Source organism: Apteryx mantelli, chromosome 2, assembly GCF_036417845.1.
Source record: "Apteryx mantelli isolate bAptMan1 chromosome 2, bAptMan1.hap1, whole genome shotgun sequence".
Taxonomy (NCBI): Eukaryota; Metazoa; Chordata; class Aves; order Apterygiformes; family Apterygidae; genus Apteryx; species Apteryx mantelli.
The window spans coordinates 68230852-68250385 of NC_089979.1; the positions used below are offsets into that span (position 1 = coordinate 68230852).

Here is a 19534-nt window from a genome sequence, read left to right on the forward strand (position 1 = left end):
TGCAGTTTTGCTTACATGTTTTTGAATAAATTGCCAGTCAACATTTTGACATTCAGTAGGTTCACAGATAAATTAGGTTCATGAATTTGCTTTTGTCTACTCAGCTTCAAAAGTAAAGTCCAAGAGTCATATTTTAGTGTTATCTAGAAGCTGAGGCTATGTGCCAGACCAGGCCAGAAATTATTGTATCAAATCATAACCTGCACAAATTTCCTGTAATTCTTTTGGTACTGTATTTTACTGAAAATCACATAAATATATACAGGCATACCTCGGAGATATTGCGGGTTCAGTTCCAGACCACTGCCATAAAGCAAATATCGCAATGTAGCGAGTCACACAAATTTTTTGCTTTCCCAGTGCATATAAAAGTTATGTTTACACTATACTCTAGTCTATTAAATGTGCAATAGCATTATGTCTATAAAAACAATGTACAAAATGCGACACAGACACAAAGTGAGCACGTGCTGTTGGAAGAATGGCGCTGATAGACTTGCTCGACGCAGGGTTGCCACAAACCTTCAATTTGTTTAAAAAAAAAAAAAATCTGTGAAGTACAGTAAAACGAGGTATGCCTGTATATCATAGTGTGGCAGCATGAAAATTAAGTTCATTCTTTTCTTATAAGAGCCAATAAAATAATAACAAATACAAAGAGAATGGAAGGAGAATGGAAAGACAATTCAAAAGCATTCACTGTGTGGGCTGCATGATAGCCTATGCCTGGGAAGCTGTAACTTTCAAATTAACAGGTATAGTGAATTAAATGATTCTAAAACATAATTTGGCTCTAATATAATATAATATAATATAATAGCTATGGAAGTAGTCCCTTGAACTTAAGGAATTTCATATAAAAGGTTCATACTCTAAAAATGTTAGTACATGTTATAAATCTGTTTCTGTACAAATCTGATGTTGTTTAGAAGCTGGTTTTCCTTTGTTGAGTGAGACCTGATTTCCCTTGCAGATATTTCATAGCTGTTCATTATAGCAATAGTCCATTGGGTTTTTTTTTACATATTTAAGGAAGATAGATTTTATCCATGCCTTTTACCTTAAAGTTAATTCACTGTGACCTTCTCAGATCCCAATTAGTTAATTCTGGCCTCAGCAAATCACCAATTCCTACCTTGTACGCTTAGAGACTTGCAGCTCATGCCTCTTCATTCAATTAGGATTTAGTTTCAAGGCATCCTAGCATGCTTTTAAAACCCACTGTGTATTTGCTTTTACTCCACCCCCTGGTCACAGCAAAGACTATCGTTTAGAATTAGTTTAGCACTGATGTGCAGTACCTCTCACTGCTGACCTCACACTTCTTTCTGATATTTTACGCTGGCTGCACCATGCATTACAATTTTCCTTTTTAGCTGACGCATTTTTAAATTTCTTAAGCTTCAGAAGCTGTCATTTTTTGAGGCAGAGCAAGTGCAGCGTGTAGAAGGAGGCACGTTCTTTGCTATTTCATGACATTGACTAGGTTTGCTTTCTGGTTCCTTTACTCTAAAGTCATTGTGAGCTTTGTATGAGCTCCACTGAGCCCTTGGGCCTTGGTTCTGCAAAACACTGAAGCAAGTGCTAACTACTCTGCTGCATCAAGATGCAAATACTTTGGCCCCTGCAGAACCAAATTGTAAGACTGATAGTGTGTTGTTGCTTTCAGTTGCATTTTCACTCATAAATAAGATGTATTCTTACCTTTATTTCTTGCCTTGAATCTTGGTATCTATTGAATTTATTTGAATCTCAGATGACTCTGTCAATTCTTACAATTGATTTAGGAAAGATAAAACAGTCAAACCATTTAGAAGAAATATGGATTCCTTTAATTAGTTTAGAATAAGTTGTCTTAAATAATTTCACACTGCCTCAGAAGGCTGAGGGGAAGGATGTGCACCCAAGGAATGGGTAATGAAAAGCTACTGTGGTGAGCATGAGGTAGCCTGTTCCTCTTTCTCTGAGCAACTAATTGGGGCTGGAGGAGAGGAAAAACTGAACATAAGCAGCCCCTCTTGAACAGTTGCCATGCATTGATCTCTTGCTTCATGGTAACTTCTACTCATAGGTAAATCTGAGTATGTGGTCTCATGTTATACTGCATATTGTCTTACTGCAGGCTGCTGCCAAAAGAAGTGATCCCAACATTGCATGCAGCAGCCGAGTGGCAGGAAGGTGACTGTGTTAACAAGTTAATCTGATGGAAAACAAACACGCTATATAACACGATCTTTTCCCAGTTGGATTGGCAAACTGATGTGATTCTCTCTGATTGCTTAATCTGAGGCAAGAAGAGCAGTGGGATTAAGTATATGTGAAATGTGAAACCTCCCCAAAAGAAGCCCCTAACAAGCATAAGATTTCCTCATCAAGATAAACACTCTCTTCGGTTCTGGTAAGCATGGTGATCTGAGATGAAAACTTGGTTACAAGAAGATGGTTTGTGACCTTCTCATTGGTTTTCAGGGCAACCTCCCTGTGATGCAGATAGAGTAGCAAGGGCCTACTCTGTGCCACTTCACTCAGTCCTTCTTCTTTTGTATTGCTGTTTGTCTCACCAAAGCTTCATTTGCCTTCCAATCTCCCCATAATGTCTTGTATCTCTCTAGCTGATCTCTGCTGACAGTACTAAGTACCTAATTATAATTGAATCATATTAAGCCCTATGAACTGTTTCAGATACAATGGTGACCCTGTATTTCTTGCTCAGGGAATGTAGGTTTGAGCCTTAAAATTTTACACGTTCAGAACCTAATACTAACTACTAGATCTCACAAAGACAAGGCTTTTTCAGCAGTAGTAGCTCGGTATTTCTGAATTGTTCAGCATGTTTCCTAATAGGCAATTTTGTCAAGCTGCTTTAAAAACATTTTAATTTTTGTTCGCAGTAGCCATTATACTTGTTAAATTGTTGATAAAAGGATATTTACAAAAAAAAAGTACATGGGAAAAAATAGCAATAAAACCATTTGGAAAGAAAAGAGAAAACAACATGTTGAAGTATAGCACTTCTGAATTGGTATCTACGGCAACTAATGGGTATAAATAATACAATACTTTCCCAATGGGGGTATTGCAGGCTTGATTAGTTAATGGCTGAAAAGCACTTTCAGATCCTATGTAGAGATATGCTGTGTAAGAGCAGAGTGTTTCTTAATAAAAGTCTAAATGCTGTTATATAACACTGTTTTGTATCTGTGTCAGTTCATTCAGCTGATGTCAGTGGTGATCAGACCTCTGGATCATGTATTGTTGGACCTGTATAAAATTTAGAAAATTGATCAATGTAAGTTAAATATGCCTATGTTTCAGTAAATTGGCATACATTAATAATTTACTTCATTTGCTGGTTAGGACCACCTTCTTTTTATATTAAAAACTTTAGATTTTTTTTGATGCTTTTTTGCAGGCTTCTTCAATTTTCTTACACTGAAAATTAGCCATATCCCTTTTAAAACTAAGCCTTCAAATTTTATATATAAAATGTAGTATATAAAATTACAGTATGCCTGGCCCTATAAGTATATATATATATGTAAAATTATATAATTATGAATAAATATAAAATGTGGGAATAAATGACAGGAACATGATGGAGTCTGAATAAACTAGATGTCTTTTTCTCTTGCAAGTTCCCCTTATAGAGAAATAGTATTTGGAAACTGAGCTGACTTAGTTTTTCAGTCTTTTTTTTGGGGGGGGAGGGTGGAACAGATTTTAACATCTTATTTCACACAGCAGATACAATTTTGCCTTTGTATTTCTTCATTATGGTTTGTGTGAAAACCTCAAGAGGAGTGTATCAGTCCCCCTGGGATAATTTCTTTTTTTTTTTTGCATGTGTTTATATGAGTTTTCAATAATTGAGCAGGTTCTGACATGACAGAGCATCTTTAAGCTCATGTGCTAAGTGGTAAGCTAATTTATTTGCAAAGAGTATCTCCAGCAGTCATTTCTTGGAGGAGACTTGAAAACTTCAATTCTGGATCTTAAGAGTGATAATAGTCCCTTTTAGAAGTTAAGTACTAATTCTGAGTTTGGTGAATTCTTATGTTTAAATTCTCACATTCATTCATCTCTTGTTTTCTCCCAAAGCTTATGAGCACAGACTAGCAAGTGCAAGTGATTCCCCCCCCCCCCCCCCATTAACAGTTTATATTGTAGTGCCCTAGCTTGGTATCTTATTGCATGCTTTGTGTAGCTGCCAAGCTTTCTTGCATAATTTTCTTGACAAATGGCTTGCTGATTAATATTTCAGCCCTGTTCTTACCAACCCTAGTGAAGCAGTATGCCACAGGCAGGGAAACACAGCTCCTTCCTTAGGAGCGTTCTAATCTTTTCTTTAAATGCTTTATCAGAACTTATGAGAGATAAATGAGGATGGTACAGTTCAAACTAGAGATGACTCCTTTGTACACATGTGATTATACATTTACTAACTGGGAGGTATTGTACTGCAGCGGAATCTCTGCTGCAAACATTTACATTTTCTCTTCTTTATCTGTACTGGAGTCTATGAGATTTATTGATTCTGAAGTAAAATCCGTAGAGAAATTTGTCTCTTTCTTTCTTTTTTGATTGGCTGTTGAAATATACATAGTCCCAGGAAATGCTCTGTCCATTCTCAGACTTTCTTTGTTGCTGTAATAGAGACAGACCAAGGAGCAGTACTGCCGCTGAATGAGAGTCAGAGTTGAAATCAAGCACACATCACAGCTAGGGCTGAGATGTGGATCTCTGGTGATATTTTGGCTCAAGGTAGTAGCAAATACGTGAAACTGATCTATGGACAGCCTGGTGTGACAGCAGGGTGGCATGACAGAAAACTTTTATCTCCCTCCCCCAGTGTTGAGGGATGAGACGTAAAAAAGGCTCTTTGATTTAGATGCTGATTACATGTATAGCGGAACCAAGAAATTACTCCCTCCCTGTTTTAAATTGGAATCAGCAGCCAAAACTGTAGCATGATGTCTAGGATATTATTCTATGGTGATTCATGGACTTCCCCAATTCTTCTCAAGAATGGAAGGAGGTAGAAGGAATTAGAGTACTACTGAGACATAGCAAGCAAAGCTGAGATAAAGCTGATGACTTTTCTTCTAGTTTGTGCAAGAACTGAGTGATTCGTGCTAGCCTGCTTCTCTGGCATGACCCAAGTCATTTGGTTTTCTTAGTGTTGGATAGGTTGTGTTTGTTTCTTATGTTGAACTATTTCACTATGACATATAAAACTTGTGTGCTTGGGCATGCTGAATTCTTTGTAGATGGAAGTTAAATGTAGCCCATTAGGTAGCCTGTGTGTTGAATCTGGTCTGTAAGACATTGCCATATTTCTTTCCGCCTTTTCCCTTGGGCAGGCTGGGAATCTGTATTTGATAGTGAATGATACCTTGTGAGTTGAAGGGAATGATACCTTGTGAGTTGAAGGGTATTTTCTTTTTCTACCTCAGGCTTCTTCAGAGGGCTGGGCTGCTGCTGCCCTTGCCAGGGAGGTGCAGCTCGTCTCTGGAGATGAAGTTGCTGCTTTCTTGTAGTAAGAAGTAGGGGTTTGGAAATGGTTGGCAGGATTTGGAAATGGTTGGCCCATCAGGAGGATCCAGCTGTTCTGGTGACTGTGGTTAAGCTGTTCTGCCTTAAACTGTAAAGATAAAGCATATACCTATCACTTTGCTATTTAGTGCAAAAAAGCACAGTGCGAGGTCTTCAACCCATAGACATCACTGAAATATGACAATGCAGATGTAGGTGACTTACTGTAATGAGAAGCAGTGTTTAAGTTCAGGAAGGAGGTTCTCCTGTCTAACAGTGCAGTGTGTATTACATTAATCATCCCCCATGCTGTAGAGTTGCTATTTCATAATGTAGTGTTTTAGATTACTGTGATGGTGATCATTACAACTTATAATTAATTACTTATTCTTCCTTTGCTGTCCTTTGCGCTGTTATCAAGTCTGCACTCATCCCATTTTTGGTATTTAATAACTGATGTCAAAAAATTCTTATTCCCTTCTCCTGTTAAGACAGAATTGAGCTCTTTTTGATTTTGTTTTACACGAATGGTGTAGTTAATCAGTGAGAACTAAGAAAATACACCAGTATACATAAATACTGCTAATATTGAATTTCTAAGCAGATTAATTTTTACTTAAATAAAACCCCATAGGAGTAAACTTTTTGATGACATATGCAAGCATACAGAAATAAAGATATTCAAGTTGCAGATGTTAGAGGAAAAAGAAGGCAGAAGAGAAACTGGTAATTGTTATTGCAGTGAGGATTTTATAGTTATTTGAAAGTCTCTGTCCCTCTGATCTGACAATTATTTACAACATTTCTCCTAAGGAAAACTAGCTGGCAACATTTTCAAGATATTGGAAAGAGAATATTCCTTCAATAAATGAAGGCAGTGCTTTTCAGATTGCATCTCTTGCAAAATGGATGTGCGTAACAGTAGGAGATGCACTTGAGAATATTTAAGAATGAATTCTGCATTGCCTTTTTGCAGTCTGTGATTTGTAGTGTAATGTGTTGAAAACATGTTTGTGTAATGAGGATTTATCCTTAAAATATTAAATTGACCATCAACCATTTTTGTCTCATTGTGGAGGGGGGAAAGAGCACGGATATATCAGCAGGAGCACAAGTCACATTTGCTTAACTTTCAGTAGGGTTTGTGCACCTTAGTCATGGCACACTCTTGAAAGTTTCCCCCAAAGGGCTTAATTGACATTTCTTCATAAAGAACCACTCTATTTTAGTTTATGAAAAAGCAAAAAAAAAAGGTATAAATGAAAATTTTATACTGTTTCTGAGCAGGTATGATTTTCCTTAATTCAGCCTGCTGTCATGTGTATATACATCAAACCATTTCTCATGTTGATATTTTCTTTCTTCTGACCTTGTGTTTCTGTCTGTTCAGCTGAAATGATATGGTTGGACTGCTCAGCTTAAAATTCTAAATTTTGCACATTGTAGGGTTTAGTGTCCTTCTACCCATCTTCTAGAACCATAAGTCTGAGTTTGTGTGCCTTAGGTCTTTAACTTCTAATGCCACCTGTGCCTCATACTTTTCCCTTTTTAAAAAATTATATACTCCTTGAATAATGCAGCAATTTAGTGTACCTGGTTAGCTTGCTGATCACAGATTCCAGTGTATAGATATTGCATTTCTCAACTGCTTAAGCCAAATCCATTAAAGAATGTTTTGAAGCCTCACTATGTCAATCTTTGAAACAGTCTTATTGCTTCTAGGCACACAATTTACAGGTATTTTGATCACTGAAATGAATTTTACCTTTCTTGAAATTTATCTATTGAGAAATACTATTGTTTTAATATGTGTGAAACTTATGGATAAACCAGAACAATCTTTGAGTGGTATTTTGTGTCAGGGGATATATAAAGTTCTGTAGTGACTTCTGGTGCATAGCATGAGGTACTGAAACGTGTTGCAGTGTGATGTGAAGATGACATTTGTCATCATTTGCAATATCTAACCTGAAACTGAATGGTGAGTGTACTCAGGATGATGATTCAAAATATTTTAAAACTGGTGCTTGCCCAGTGGTCTTTGCAGATGTGTGTTCCCTTCTCCAGAGATATGCTTGCCACTGTGACTATCTTGGCCTGTGCTGCTGTCCTAAAGGACAGTGAAGGTGGTTGAAGGTATGCTTCAGAAGTATGGACCGCATTTTCTGTGCATGCCTTCAGGTGCCTATACATGTAAAACAGGGCATGAAATACTGGCATTTGTTAAGACAGACATCTTTTGGATCAGTGAAAAAGGTGGGTCATTGTTATTACCTTTTGTTTCTTATTTAAGAACGTCTTACGTGTAACATAGAAGATAACATGATCCTGCCTTATCACAGAGAACATTTTCTATTTTCTCTTTCAATATTGCAAGCCTCAAAATGTTGCCAAAGGCATTATTGTGATTAATGTATCTCTATTAAAGAGCAAACAGCAGGCCAGCCTATGATATGTTTTTGCTTCAGTTAAGGGAAAAAAAATTTTTGAGTTACCCTGTGTGTTTCTTACATGTTGCTGATGGATTGTTAAGTAGATGAACTCTTATGTATGTGAAAAAATTAAGAGAAAAATACTCTAAGGCCACACTGTCTTGCCTTCTGCCTGGTACTATGTATTGTATGCAGTATTTTGTTCCATCAGGTGCTTAGCTATCATCAATGACCTCTGAAAATTATCAGCACCTGGAAGGTCGGATTCCAAGATGGATTAATTCTAAATTGACTGTAAGGCTATTTCAGAGGTCTTTATAATATAAATTCAATATGCTCAATAAGAGTGAAAGCTTATTCTGACGTGCAACAAGATACCTGCAGTTTAAAATGAGTTTGAAAAAAAATCTAAGCTTGTTGTTGTTATTGCATGTGAAATAATTTTTGTGATATCCCATGCAATGTAGATATGGTCATGGCAATACAATGATATTTGCTGCTGTGTGCTTACGTAGTTTTCAAAACTAAAATTCAATGCTTAGCTAAATTGCTAAGCAGACTGGTAAATGTCCAATTTTAGCAGCCTAGCATATGTTTATAATTTTTGTTTTAACATATGCTATGTTGGTTGAACTCCCCTCCCCACACATACGGTAGATAAAAGCTGTCACATCACAAAATGGTGGCAGCTCAACTTTTCTAACGTTTTCCATGGCACTTCAGAATCTTGCATTAATTAGGTATTTTTGGATAGGAGACAGACTCTTGTCTTTATAGAATTTTGGTTATAAACCTTTCATGTACTTCAGTTTATGTATGCAGCAGCCCATCTGTATTTCTGCATCCATAAGCAGTAAAAAACACAGGGAATACAGAGAAAGTGGTCAGTGAGGGCTTAGGATGCTCTTTGTTCACAGCTATAAATACCTAGCAAGTAGCCCTGAAACCAGACCCGTTTGGTTCATTGGTTAGCTCTAGTCTGCTCAAACAAGAGTGTTCTCTATCCTTCTCTTTTCTATGAGGAGAGATGGATGAATAAAACAACACTGGTGCACAGGCCTGTTTATTTTTATTGTGAATTGCTAATCTCTGTCTCTCTCTCTTTTTTTATCCTCCCTCCTTTTTCAAAGGCAGGCATAAGGAAGAATTTTGCTGACACTGATTCTCTTCTAAAACTGTCTCAGTGGAGTAGAGAGGACTTGTGACAAATACCATTGCATCTCTGATAATGCTGCCTTAATGCTTGCTTTACTATGACGTGGAAACCTGGACTTAGACATGAAAAGACGTGCCTTAACAGTACAGCAATATGATCCCTTATCCCACCAAACTGCCTTTGGGTTCACTCCAAGATCGCAGTTGTGGTATGCTGTTGTGCTGTTTCCCTGTTGTTAGGTTCCTGACTGTGGTGTATTTCTGCTCTGCAAAGTCTGCTTTGTTCCTGTACAGGAATGGTTGTTTTTTTTTTTGTGAGGGATGAAGGAGCCTTGCCAACTTGTCAGTCAACTGATGCTGCTGCCAAAATGGTACAGGATACGTGGCAGAGGACTAGCTTTGGCCAAGCTCAGTCATATTGGTGCCTGGTCTATCCACAGTGCTCGCAAGGCTCCTCTGATGCCCTCGTCCCTGGCTAGCACAGGTTCTACCTTCTGTCCTTTGCTCTGCTTTGAAGCTGAGCAAAAGCTCACACCCATGTGCAGGCGTGCATTCAAATGCTTTGTCAAAACATAACATACGTCGACCTTATCAAAGACACTAGTTTCAGTAGCTGTGTTTGGCATCTCAGTATGGAGGATGAGATACAGGGACCAGCCCATAACCGTGACCTCTGTCCTCATGCACTAGACAGATGAGCCGATCAGGCACCCAGAAACGTGGAGGTGGTAGAGGCAAGGTGAGGAGCTATGTAACAGGAGATCACAGGCTCGGTTAGTGCGTGTCCTTCTACAGTGCTTCAGGAAGTGCCCTGGGAGCTGCTAGTGGGGCAACCTGCTTCCACAAAGCCATGCCAGCTCTCAACTATTGAGCCCAGAACGTGTAATCTCTCGGTAATGCTCGTGGAGTACTTTGCAATCTCTGGATCATAGATGGCAGTGATGGTTGTTCAATGTTTATTTCTCATTTATTTATTTGTTTTCAGCAACAGGACTGCTTTTGTTTAGCTTGCTATGGTTATTAGCTGACTAACAATCTTTGCTGTGGAAATCAGGTTTTGTCAGTATGCACAGAAATTAGTTCCGTGTTACCGCCAAATGATAAGCATAATGGAAATGAAAAAAGAAAATGAGACATTAATCTATGCCTTTTCAGACCTGTAGCTAGAAGTCTACTAGAAATAATTGTCTGTTGATTACAAGTGAGCATAATTAATTAGTGTATCTTTAGCATCAACTATATATTTTTAGCAGAAAGGTAAAGAGTTTTATTTGTTTTCCAGTGTTGCTTTCCATGCTGTTGAATATTTCTTTGATTTGAGTTTTTGTTGTATGGTGCAGAGAGCCTAAACACATTTTTTCCTTCCTTCTCTGTCTTTGTTTTTTCTTTTGGCTATATGAGGTTTATCACCAGTTGAGTTGAATCAAGTCCAATACTATTTTTCTGTATTGATCCTGGAACTAGCATGCATGCTCCTGTGGTGGGAAAGGGGAGCAGAAGAAAGTGTTGATGAAGGACTTCAGTGTTTCTAGCAGCCTCATGTGATATCATGTCAGTGATTCCTTTATTGCTTATTTGCTATTACTTGCAATACTCAGACATCAGATCAGAATAATAGACACTGGGTATTTGTGCAGGTAGTAAGGTAATTTAACTCTTTAAAGCAAAAGCATCATGCCAGGATGGGAACACTTACATAATTTCATCAATTTTTTCCATTAAAGTTTGTGAAGAGTATATATCACATGGTCTGAAAAATTAACATTCCAGTACTCTGAGACCCATAGCAGTGTTCCTCATTACAGGTATTGAAAATTCATCAAGTAGGCCCTTAAGGATGTATATATTAAAAAGAGTCTGCCTTAAAAATCACAAGACTTAAAAAAAACCCCAAAAGTCTCTCTTATTTTTTCTAACACTTGTGGTTCATGTTTTATTTTATTTATTTTTTTCATAGAGCTGTAATGATGAGATGAACTGTTCATGTGAAAACTAAACTTCTCATATGATCATCTGATTTTCAGAGGACTAGCATTTAGAAAAGCAGCAAACATCACGAGAATTGTGATGAAATCATGAGAGTTTTTCTTACACTATGGTTATGTATAAGTTTTGAATTGAATTTTTTAGAAAAATGTATGGGCAGATGGTGATATTTACTTAAGGAAAGCTGAATTCATTATCTGACTAGAACTGGTTATTTCAAGCAGCTGTTTGAAAATGAGAACTCACTTTTTATGAAGGAAAACGTATGTTTGGGGAGAGTGGATCCTCTCTTTTCAAAACGTAAGACTGTCCCTGGTTTAGTCTATGGCAGAGGCTTTTGTGTTATGTCTATGTGTGAATTCATTTATGGAAAACCTTAACCGAAATAGCCAAGAGCTAATTTTGTGAAATAATTTTGCAAACTAAAAAAACTTGAGCTTAAAAGTTTCCAAAATAGATGAAAGTTGTAGCTATTCTTTTTCTTAAGATCTTGGACCAGAAAAAGGGGCGGGCCTTCTTTTTCTACAAAGCTTTTTGCTTTTAGACCAAATATTTCATAATCTTACTCTGCCAAGTTCAATTTCTTACTACCCAGCTTGTCTTTATTTTGAGTTATTGACGTACAATTACTTCAGAAAATAAATCTTTAGAGAATATTCAAGAGTAAGCCAGAGGAAAGGCAACCAAATATGAACATAGCTGTTATCTTTTACAGATCTGATTTTTGGGGGCTGTGTATTCTAGACTTGCTCATATGTATTCTTGAAGCCCAAGAGTATGAAAAATAATCTTAGCAGCTGGTTGTTTCTTCATGTTTAACACGTTTCTGTTATGTTTCCTTGGAGAGCCAGCCAGATACTGTTATCCAATTGTAAAGGTAGAAGGCTGTCTCTTGAAGACAGTAGTTTATTCATTGCTTATCTCCTTTCTTTCCTCATTTCTTTAAGAATACTTTCACATGAAATTCTTTCACTCAGGAAACCTGAGGCCCTGGATTTCTTGAGGATTTCTTTTCTGGATTTCTTAGAGAAATATGAACCAATTCATTGGGAGCGGATCCCTATTCCCAAGTCACTTAACTTTTAATGCCTGTTTTCCTATTCCATCATAAGTAATCTGTGATGCTTAATTATTTTACTGGAACCTGTGTTAACATTTTTGAAGCCCTCCTATACATTTTCAAGTGGCTTTACTTCTCAGAATGGGCTCACACAGTTAGAGTGACTGAAGGCTTCATAACCCTCAAAACTCCTCCTTGTTTGCGAAATTGCCTCTTCAAACACTACAAAGTAATGCAGCTATGTATGCATGAAGCACAAAGAGAATCTGTTTCTAAACGGGATGAATGTATAAAGATGGCTTTTTGATAGAAAATGCGTTGTTCAGTTCAGACATTCTGCAGAATCTTGCCCCTTTATTCACCTTTCTGGAAACTGTAAAGCCTCCCCACTGTGTAATGGTATAAGCAGTGAAAATAAGAGGTATTCTCAGAAGGTTTTCATGCTCACACCAAAATGTTAACATCAGTTCTCATTTTATGGAATCTTCATTGAGAATCTCGTGCAGTGCTCATACGTGAACTTGGTATGTTGGTTTACATTTAAATATATGCCTCGTGGTTTGACCATCTGCTTTTACATAGTGGCATAATTGTTTGAAAGGTTAGATTTTTTGTTTGACATTAAGTAGGAGATAGCAATGGATGCACAGTGTGTGCCACAGGCATTCTGTTTGTGCAGTAAGCTGTGAGGTTACTGGAATTCCTTCCGTAGGCTCTTTAATGGTGAGGAAACAAAAATACAACAATATGTTAATGCCTAGGACTTTATTATAAGCAAGTCCCTGACTGAGGAAGGGCACTGTTAAATCTCTGAGTTTCTTGTACATGGCATTCTCTTATTGCCTCATATTTTAACTGAATGAAAAAGACTATTTCAAAGATGTTTCCTGAGCTGTAAAGAGTTGCATTATCTGGAATGGGATTAAGACTAGGTCTAGCATCATTAATACTAATGCTGTAATGCAGAAGACTTGTAAATGAGCAAGATAACCTAGCTGAAATTTTATCACAAGCGTTCTCTCCCCGCCACCCCTAGCCAAAATAAGTGGTTTATAACTGGGACTCTGTCTTGTTCATCAAACAGATATTTGGATTTCACTTATTCATGAGATGCTTGCAATTTTTCCAGCAAGATTGCAGATCATAACTTTTAATTTCTTTTTCTTTCTCTAGATTCTGAGAGAGTTTGCAATGGCAATGTTATGGAAATTCATGAGAGTAGCTAAGTATTCTAAAACAGCTTTATCACAGGAAGTAAAGGTAAGAGGAACTCCTGTCTATTCAAGGCATTCTTCATCCAGGTCTGTACCTTCTGATTTTGCTGCCAACACACCATCCTCAAATATTGTGGAACTGCTTGGTAAAGCTTATCCTCAAGATGACTACAGTAATGTCACAGAGAAGATTCTCTCCAAGGTGGGGAAGAACTTGCACAACAAAAAGCATCATCCTTTGTGGCTAATCAAGGAACAAGTGAAGGACCACTTTTATAAGCAATACATAGGACGCTTTGGAACTCCACTGTTTTCTGTCTATGATGGTCTTTCTCCAGTGGTTACAGTACAGCAGAATTTTGATAGCCTGCTTATCCCACAAGGCCATGCCAGCAGAAAGAAAGAGGATAACTATTACTTGAATCGTGATCACATGCTAAGAGCACATACATCAGCTCATCAGTGGGACTTGATACACTCTGGCTTAGATGCCTTTCTGGCTGTGGGAGATGTCTACCGCCGTGACACAATTGACAACACCCACTACCCAGTCTTTCATCAAATGGAAGGAGTTCGGCTCTTCTCCTGTCATGAGGTAGGAACTCTCTCTAGTTGGGATGAAAGAGATTCTGGGTAAGTTGCATGATCTTGTATTTGCTCTGAGCAAAGTGCATGTACTTAAACAAGTTATAGTCACACAGATGATATGCAGTACGTTGATAAAGGTCAAGTGAGTGGTCATGTAAGAATACTTTTAATTTGAGAAAAATACAGATGAAAAATGTTGAATTTGAAAAAACTAAAATCATTCCCAGGAAAATGTGGAAAGTGGACAATAGTCTTGAAAGCTAGCAAAATAAAACAGTATCTGAAAGGAAACAGCTGGCACAGCTAATTATTTGCAAAATTCAATTCTAATTCTGTCAGAAGTCCCTTCCAGTGAGGTAATCTTACCATAAAATTTTGTCATGTTAGCACTTGAAGGACTCATAGATGAGAGTTGTTGCAGCTACAGTCCAGAGTACAACTTTTATTCCGTCATCTATCTTCTTTTAATAGCTCCAAACTTCTGTAAATGAATGTCTTTTTTAATGAATTGTCCCATGCTTCATCTCATCCTCAGCTTGGGTTGAAGGGGGGATTTGTTACAGCTGATAGTTATGGATGTGTAATGCAAACACAGTAAACTCAGCTGAGAACAGAGACATCAGCTAAAGAGCTCTAGGTAGATGTCCAAGACTCTTGAGTTTATTTATTTTGTTGGTGCAACTTGTGTGCGCTGCAGATGCTTGGGTGTCGTTAAATATTCTGCTGTATCATTGATTGCCTGTAAATATAAGCCAGATTGTTTTCCAAATAGTAATTGATTGGTATAATTTGTGTATGCTTGTAGCAATACTGCCAAATTCACATTTATATAACTAAAATGAACCTGTACTAATAGTACTTAGATGTAGACCATTCTTAATGTGGTTGCAAGTGGGTGACAGGAGCTTGCAGGGAAGCCTGATGCTTGAGGGAGAGTAGGGAAAACTTAGTGCACTGTTTTTCTCAAAGGTGGGAAAGGTTCGTGCCATGTACATGGGCATTTTCTCACCACACTGCCATTTCCTTGTCCACTTTTGAAAAGGTATCTGCCTGTGAAGATGTCCTGCAAACTATATGGTATCAAATGACGTTTACTGCCACTTCTTTGGTAACAAAGAAATGAAAATCTTGCAGATTTATTGCATCTTATTTGTTAGCTGTTCTTTTCCATATGCCTGTTCATGATTACAACCTGTTTTATAACCTGGCTATAATATGATTATAATATGCAAGAATAAAATGATACTACATTATGAAAATGCCATTTTGTAACATTTTAAGTTCATGCCAGATTTTTCATCTGAGCAGAGATTCAGGCATCTAGATGTAAAGAGGGCACCATATCGGCCACAAAATTAGTATAGCTACCCAATTACAGGATGGAGTTTCTGAGAACCTGGGAGTGATTGATCTAATTATTGAAATAATTGTTCAAGAATATGTCCCTTAAAATTTTGCCCCCATTGTCAGAATATTTCTTTCTCCTGTACAAATGAAATAAGGGGAAGTGTAGGAAGAAGACTGTAATAAATGGGAAGAATCTTATAGAAAACTGCACTGATACCTACCAGCTGGAAATACGCTGTTATACAGTGTACTGTGAGCTGATTCATTGCATTATAAGTTGTTTGTTTCTTTTTCTCTTTTCTTTTTTTCAAGAGAATGATTGAGATGTTGTTGGAGAATGTCAATATCTGATGCATTTAAAGTTAGCTATGTGCTAAATAAAGTGGTGAATGTGTGCTGTGTTGTCTCTGAAAAATCCCAAAGACTCTGTACTGATGAACAGATGATAGTGGCATGGTGCATGGCCCACCACCAGTGTGGGAAGTTTTGTTTATTGGGGAGCATGCATAAGTTCTAGGCGTGAGCATGATCTAAAGCATCCCTTTTTGCTTCAGTTGAAGATTGAATCCTGATAAAGTCTTGCCATATGCAAAACGTTACAAGTGTCATCCAAGAGCCTGTGAAAAATTGAATGTGTAATTCTGCAGTTTTTCTGGAGACCGTTTCTGTGGTGTGTATTCTGGTTCCTTGTTCAAAATAACCCACAAATGTGAATAATTCTAGAAGGAACTGTCTGAGCTGAAAAAAGATTGAATTGAGGTAATATTATACAAGAGAAATATTTTTATATTCATTTATTTATACTCGTGTTTAAGTTATAACCCACTGAACAGAAACGTGTGAATGTCAAGGCCTGTTGCCTTCATCTCAGACTTTTCATTCACAACCACATTGCAAGCTGTAGCCATTTGGAAATTTGTACAATACTGAGGATAAGCTATGAAACTAAAATAAAAACTGTTTACTCTTAGTCATAAGCTTTTCGACATGGTGCTAGGGAAATTTCATTCTATATCCAGTAGGGTAATTTTATATGTTGTAGTCTGTTTGTGGCTTTACTTTGTTCTTTTGACTTACACATTTTAAATTATTACATGTTAATAAATTATTACATTTATTTTTATAATTATATATTTTTTCCACTGAAAGTGACCACAAAATTGGAAAAGAAGGAAAAAAAAACCACCCAAACCCCATGATGGTTTTATAGGAACTTGAGTTTATCAGAATTTGAAATCTCAGTTTGGAAGTGGAAAAAAAGATAGTTCCGCCTCAGTGAGAATTTAGGATAAGAAAGATGTGGAAGAGTGTCTTTCTTTTACAAATACTAAATTTTGTAGTCAAGGCTGGGTTAGAACTTCTGCCCTTTGACTGGAAACTGTGACATAATTTTTACTAGTATCAAAGTTAAAAATCAGTATGTTGGAAATATGAGCTGAAAGCAAGAAGTTTGACAGTTTTACTGCGTTTTAGTCTGTGAGGTACTGGTGAACTATTTGCTTCTTTGGCTAATACTATTTTTCATTATAATTATTTTTGCAAGAAAAAAGTAATCTGTGATTCCAAGATGGGCAGCTACCTGATGCTTTTTTCAGCTTTATATGAGTTAATTTCAAATACTAATGAAAATCTCATTTCCCAAACCAGTTCATTGCTAAATGTAAGAATAATTCATTCTGACATTTCCCTTAAACTTTTCTTTATATGATCTTGAATCATATCCCAGAACATTTGAAGATCTATTCAAATACATTTTCAGTATATTTAGAAATATTTTCCAAAATTATTATGTGAATGTAGTATATAGAAGAGTTAGGAACTAATAGAACAAGTGCAAAATTTAGTTTTCCATATCTGCTTCAAAATTCTGGACATAAAATAAATTATTCTCCTTAAAAATTACCCCCAAATAGTATGGTTTTTGTAATCTCATCCTCCAGCATGCCAGCATGCTTTTTTTCCTTCTAAAGTGTGGATAGATTTTTCTTTCTTTTGTGCAAGACTTTTCTTTTTTTTTTTTTTTCCTTTGGATTGGCAATATTGTTACTGCTGGAGTCAGATTTGAACTGGCAAACTTTCCTGCATGATATGTAAAAGAAATTATTTCTCTGCTATGTGATAATTTTGGGGTGCAGTTCCTCATTTACTACAGTTTAAAACAAACAAACACACACACACACACACAAATTTACACTTTATGCATTTTAGCCACCAGAGGGAGCCAATATAAACCCAGTGGCGATCACATAACATTTTTCAGTTGACAGCGAATGTTTACGTGTTGGAAGGATACTTCATAAGGTATTTTATAGTCTCTGTTGAATTATGCATACATTTTAAGGGGAATAGATATGACAGCATAGGATTTGCTCCTCTAATTCAGTAATCTTCTAATAGAGACCAATACCAGATTGTTCGGGTGGAGGAAATGATACTCTCATCAGGCACACTGATGCTAATGTCTGAAAGCTGAGAAGAAGTAGTAGGGATACATTCTTAATCTCCATTGAAATATTTTTGGAAGAAATGGCAGGTTTTTTGCTTGGACACAATGGAGAAATATAAATCTTTCAATTAAAAATGAGGACTGCCCCTCCAAAACAAGAATAGTTGGCATCCATGTATTGCTTCTAATTTTGCAGTTCTGTATCATTGGGGAAAAAAACTGTTTCCATATCCATATCCGTATCCATTTTATAATGTTCGTATCTAGAATTGTAAAGACTCTTGTTCTAGGTAAAGTAGGTGTTTGTCTTATTCATATAAATGTGTACTCCTTTTCTGGTCTTTTCATACTTGTGCACCTTGACCCTATTTTTTATGTGCCGTGGGAAAAAAAAAAGTTCCTTTTTAGCTGTTTTACATATATTACCTTCTGTTTTACTCAGGTATTTGCCCATTAGTATGCTTTGGGGTAGACATGAACATCTGATTGACCTACTCTCTTTTTCTTTTTTCTTTTCTTTTTTCTTTTGTGTCAATGCATGCTTTACTGGGCTTTCAGTTGCAAGACTTTAGTGTTGACTGGAGGTTTGGCTTCTATGAAATCTTCTATGTTACTGTAGCATTGAATGCTGTGCTTCTGCTCCCTCCTGTCTCCGAACTTTTTTTCTCTTCACATGTGAAGGAATTTAAATAAATTTATAGTGTTCCCAGGATCAGCATATTACATAGAGTGGTTTGGAGGGTTTACAGTCTGTGCTAAAATGTTGATATATTAAAAGCATGAGGCTTGTAACAGCAACATTTAGTTGGACACCAACAAACAAGTATTTATAAAGGCTTAACTGGCTTAGGAAAGCTACTCTTCTTACCCCTCCACAACCTGTGGCTAGAGAGAGGCTCCTCGAGGGAGTGATGCAAGACAATGAAATCAGCCTGTGTAAACACCCCTTTCTTTGTGTTTCTTCTGGTTTGGATGGTGCCGTTGAGTGCCTTGCCATGTCATTAAGGGTTGTGGGAGAATGAGTCAGTGAAGCTCTAGCCAGATGAGACTGACATGGAGAGTCACGGCCTGGGGTACAGGTCCCTTTAATTGAGAGCATTTATCTCTTACCGTGTCATAACATTTGTGAGTCGGGGGGAATTTGGGACTTCCTGGCTCTTTGAGATAATAGTAGCAGAGTGGAATCCAGTCAGCTTTCTGCTGTAGGTGGAAATGGTGAAACTAATTTTACTTTAGGGTGGACATCTCCCAGACATCTCCTTACAGTGGATCCAGGCTTGTGCTGTCACTTGATGATACAACTGCATGCCAACAGTTGCTGGACCTACATCTTATACACATCCAGACATGGCAAGTGGTGCAGAGTGTGTCCGTTTGCTCCTCAAGCTGGATAGCTCATTGATGTGTGTTATGCCAGCTTTGGGTGCTGTTGCCTTCAGGGTGGAGTTTGAGATGTTGGTTGCGAGTATCGCACCGGTCCCAAACAACCTGAGAGCTGGTCCTCCTCCTCATGACCTACAGGAACTGGACATCTGAACTACATCCACCATATTAAGAAAAAGAACAGTAGCACAACTTTACTAGAATATTCTTCAAGTTCTGGCATGAGTTTATTCCTGAGGCTGAAATTGGTCTAAGTGGTCTGGATAAAAGGCATGGCTAGGTGGAACTGCTTTTCCTCATGCTGTGGGCTGCCCAACTTGTGAACTTGGTTTCACCAAGATCAGCATTTTCCAAGTTGCGGCGTGTAGATTATGCCCTAATAAGTAGAACT

General features: G+C 37.4%; 1 protein-coding gene across 13 annotated transcripts in view; it reads left to right on the forward strand.

Annotated features, from left to right (window-relative positions):
* FARS2 (phenylalanyl-tRNA synthetase 2, mitochondrial) overlaps positions 1-19534 on the forward strand; it is a 288914-nt gene that overhangs the window by 47543 nt on the left and 221837 nt on the right. For 12 of the 13 annotated variants that reach the window (XM_067290815.1, XM_067290813.1, XM_067290818.1 and 9 more), the window contains one exon: positions 13339-13974. In XM_067290815.1, coding sequence (XP_067146916.1) covers positions 13339-13974 — 636 coding nt within the window. Of the gene's footprint in view, positions 1-2378; positions 2399-13338; positions 13975-19534 lie in introns of those variants that run through there. The other variant, XM_067290826.1, reaches the window with a different exon arrangement.